This window comes from Etheostoma cragini, unplaced genomic scaffold (genome assembly GCF_013103735.1).
Source record: "Etheostoma cragini isolate CJK2018 unplaced genomic scaffold, CSU_Ecrag_1.0 ScbMSFa_1030, whole genome shotgun sequence".
NCBI lineage: Eukaryota > Metazoa > Chordata > Actinopteri > Perciformes > Percidae > Etheostoma > Etheostoma cragini.
Window position 1 is genome coordinate 1 of NW_023265042.1, and position 4,383 is coordinate 4,383.

At 36.9% G+C, this 4,383-nt stretch overlaps 1 protein-coding gene across 1 annotated transcript; it reads left to right on the plus strand.

The window, feature by feature from the left end:
* Positions 1-44: 44 nt before the first annotated feature.
* Positions 45-1,625, plus strand: LOC117939754 (endothelin-converting enzyme 1-like; the record flags this gene model as incomplete). The annotated part of the gene is made up of 3 exons (XM_034865209.1): positions 45-235; positions 589-684; positions 1,018-1,625. Coding segments are annotated over 3 exons (464 nt in total), but the record flags the coding sequence as incomplete, so codon positions are not given.
* Between the last annotated feature and the right edge of the window lie 2,758 nt (positions 1,626-4,383).

Genomic DNA, 4,383 nt, shown 5'->3' on the forward strand with positions numbered 1-4,383 from the left:
CCCCCCCCCCCCCCCCCCCCCCCCCCCCCCCCCCCCCCCCCCAGGCCGAGAGTACGATAAGGAGGGGAACCTGCGTCCGTGGTGGAGGAACTCGTCGGTGGAGGCGTTCCGGCGGCGGACGGAGTGCATGACGGAGCAGTACAGCAAATACACCGTCAACGGGGAGCCGGTGAACGGGAGGCAGACGCTGGGCGAGAACATCGCCGACAACGGGGGCCTGAAGGCCGCCTACAACGTCAGTACTACCACAAATACTACTACAAATACTACATATATATACATGTTCACACAACGGGGGCCTGAAGGCCGCCTACAACGTCAGTACTACCACAAATACTACTACAAATACTACTACAAATAGAAACATATATATACAACGGGGGGCTCAATGCCGCTTACCACGTCAGTATCAAATAATATATATATAAAAACGAAGGCTTTTTATTCTATAGATCGACATCATTAACTCTTGAGCAGGAAATGAAATAATAAATGAAATATTATTATACTGGTGGTGGTGGTGGTAGTAGTAGTAGTAGTAGTAGTAGTAGTAGTAGTAGTATAATAAATACTGTGTGATGTCTCCAGGCGTACCAGTCGTGGATCAGGAAGAACGGAGCGGAGAAGCAGCTTCCTGCCGTCAACCTCACCAACGATCAGCTGTTCTTCCTGGGATTCGCTCAGGTGAGACACCGCCCCTCCCATTGGTCCATTGGCCCCTCCCGTTGGTCCATTGGCCCCTCCCATTGGTCCATTGGCCCCTCCCATTGGTCCGCTGGCCCCTCCCATTGGTCCACTGGCCCCTCCCGTTGGTCCATTGGCCCCTCCCATTGGTCCGCTGGCCCCTCCCATTGGTCCATTGGCCCCTCCCATTGGTCCACTGGCCCCTCCCATTGGTCCACTGGCCCCTCCCATTGGTCCGCTGGCCATTGTTTATGTGCACTGTCCCTGTTAATAATAACATAAATTGGTGTGTGTGTGTGTGTGTGTGTGTGTGTGTGTGTGTGTGTCCTCCAGGTGTGGTGCTCCGTCCGGACCCCCGAGAGCGCCCATGAGGGTCTGATGACCGACTCCCACAGCCCGCCGCGCTACCGCGTCATCGGCACGCTCGCCAACTCCCCCGACTTCAGCCGCCACTTCAACTGCCCCGAGGGCTCGCCAATGAACACGGGGCGGCGCTGCGAGGTCTGGTAGACCGGCCAATCAGAGGGCGGCGGGGGCGGGGCCTAGCCCCCACTCTTAAAGGAGCCCTGTTATGAGTTTCATGACACATCTGTACATGTTCAAAGCTTCAATTAATGACAAAACACTGTTTTTTTGTCACTTTTTGAAGCTTTTTAACATTTTTGCACATTTGTTTAACAAATCACATATTTTATGAGTTTCATAACATATCTGTAATGTTACAGTCTCACATGTTAAAACAGCAAAAGCTAAAAAAAAAATTGTTACTTTTGGAAGCTTTTTAACATTTTGTTTCCTTTTTAAAGTTATTTGTGGTTAAAAACACAGTCATACAACAATTAAAACCCATATTTCTTTAAATTAATGTAACTGTGATATTACAACCTCGGATGTTTGTGCCAAAACTTCATATTTCCCTGTTTTTGTCAGTATTTGTTGTTTTGTGCCTGTGTTATGGAACTCATAAACAGAAAATCAGACAGTGTGTGCCTCTCTCTCTCTGATATATATATATATATATATATATATATATATATATATATTAAATATTATATTATATTATTAAGAGTGAACGTTAGTTCAGCTTCCAGGACGATGGAGAATGGAGACAGAAACTATCAGATATGGTGATAGAAGCCGGGGCGTCATCGGCGTACAGGAGGAACATTTTCAACATGTTTTTTATTGATTTAAACACTGGAAATTAATAATTAATTGATTAATTAATGGACCAACCACTGATCTCCGCCTCGCTTTGGGCGGAGCCTTCAATCTCTCCAGAAAATTTAGCTAATTATTAGTGTATTATTGTTATAATTTGCCGATTTCTGCGCAAAAACTGCGAATCTTGTATTATTTCACAATAAAAGATCCATGTATTTAATGAGTTATGAGTTTCATAAAATATCTGTAATGTTATTATCTCACATGTTAAACTGCCAAAAGCTTCAAATAAAAGAAATCCCTGTGAACGGTTTTTGTCACTTTGTGCAGCTTTTTAACAATTTTGCTGACTTTTTTTGCATCATTTAATGGTTAAAACACACGTGTTGTGTATCTGTGATATTACAATCTCAGAGGTTTGTGCCAAAACTTCACATTTACCTCTTTTTGCAACAGAAAATGAGATTATGCGATCGCGTAAGTGAACACATTTTCTACTAAGAAATTAATAGAATAATCAAGGATTGTTGCAACGATCACAAAAAATCTCTTTACTCTCTGTATTTTTTATCAGTTTTCTACATTTTTTTCAACCTTTTTCTGCATTTTTTTTCAATTTTTTCTGCATTTTTTTCTGCATTTTTCTGCAAATGTGTGTGTGTGTGTCCTCCAGGTGTGGTGCTCCGTCCGGACCCCGAGAGCGCCCACTAGGGTCTGAGGACCGACCCCCACAGCCCACAGCGCTACCGCGTCATCGGCAATGATTTTTGATACATTTTTTAAATTATTTTTTTCAATATTTTTTTCTTCATTTTTCTGCATTTTAGTAATTTATTTTCAATTCTTTTTCATTTTTTTCCGTTTTTTTCATTTTGTCTGTTTTTTTCTTCTTCATTCTTTCAAATTTTTCCTGCATTTTTTTCAATTATTTTCTGAATTTCAATACTTTTCTTTATTTTTTCAAAAATGTTCTTTATTTTCTTAATTTTATTTTCATCATTTTCTTTCTTGATTTTTCAATTTTTTATTTTTTTAAATTTTTCTCTTTTTTCCATTTTTTTCTGAATTTTCCTGCATTTTTGTTTCTTTCTTTTTACTTTTTTTTCTGCATTTTAATCATTTTTATTCAAATTTTGTCTGCATTCTTTTCAATAATCTTTATTTTTTCAATTTTCTTTATTTTCTTCATTTTTTTCTTCATTTTCCAATTTTTTTCAAATTTTCTCCTTTTTTAAAACATTTTTCATTTTTTTTCATTTTTTATTTATTTTCCTGCATATTTTCAATTTTTTTCAAATTTTTGTGTTCATTTTTCAGGATTGTTTTCAGTTTTTTCAATTTTTTTCATTTTTATTCTTCATTTTTTTTAGGATTTTTGTAACAATCACAAAAAATCTCTTTACTCTTTTTGAAGTTTACTTAATTTTTTCATCATTTTTTACTTTTTTTTCAGGATTTTTGCAAACTTTTTCTGTAGTTTACTGCATTTTTTCATGTTTTACTTTTTTTTCAATATTTTTTGCTTCGATATTTTTTATTTTAGTCTTTTTTATTCAAATTTTTCCTATTTTTTTCTGCTTTTTTTCTGCTTTTTTTCAATTATTTTTTTTCTTTTTTTCTTTTTTTTCCATATTTTTTCCAATTTTAGTCATTTTTATTCAAATTTTGTTCGCATTTTTTCTTTTTTTCCATGCATTTTTTCAATTTCTTTCTGCATTTTTTCTCCCAGTTTTTTCAATTTGTTTCTGCATTTTTTCAAAAAAAGTGCATTTTTTTCAATAATTTTCTTTTTTTTGCCTGCATTTTTGTCATTTGTATTCAAATTTTGTCCGCATTTTGTCCGCATTTTTTCAATTTATTTCTTAATTTTTCTGATTTTTCTTCCATTTATTTCAATTTTTTTCTACATTTTTTCAACAGTTTTCTGCTTTTTTCAACATTTTTCTGTTGAAAAAAAACGTGTTTAATACATGTGTCATCTACTTCAAAATAAAAGCATATTTAATACACGCGTCATCTACTTCAAAATAAAAGCATATTTAATACACGTGTCATCTACTTCAAAATAAAAGCATATTTAATACATGTGTCATCTACTTCAAAATAAAAGCATATTTAATACATGTGTCATCTACTTCAGAATAAAAGCATATTTACCCCATCAAAGTCGTGACAGTTGAGTCTCATCTTAGAGGAATTTACAGGTGTTTGTTTTTCAGGAGGAGACCCGGAGGGAAGGGGCGGGGCTAGCACGGGGGGCGGGGTTAGCAAGGGGAGGGGGGGGCGCTTCGCTCTGAAGTTGGCAAACTGACTCATTCACTCTGAGAGACCCAGCGCATACACAGGTGAGTACTACTGCAGTACTACTACACTGTAGAAATACTCTGTTAATGCAAAGGAACTTCAGTAAGATCCTCAAATGCAGTAAAAGTACTACTACTACACTGTAGAAATACCCTGTTATTGCAAAAGTACTTCAGTAAGATCCTTTAATGCAGTGAAAGTACTACTACAACACTGTAGAAATACTCTGTT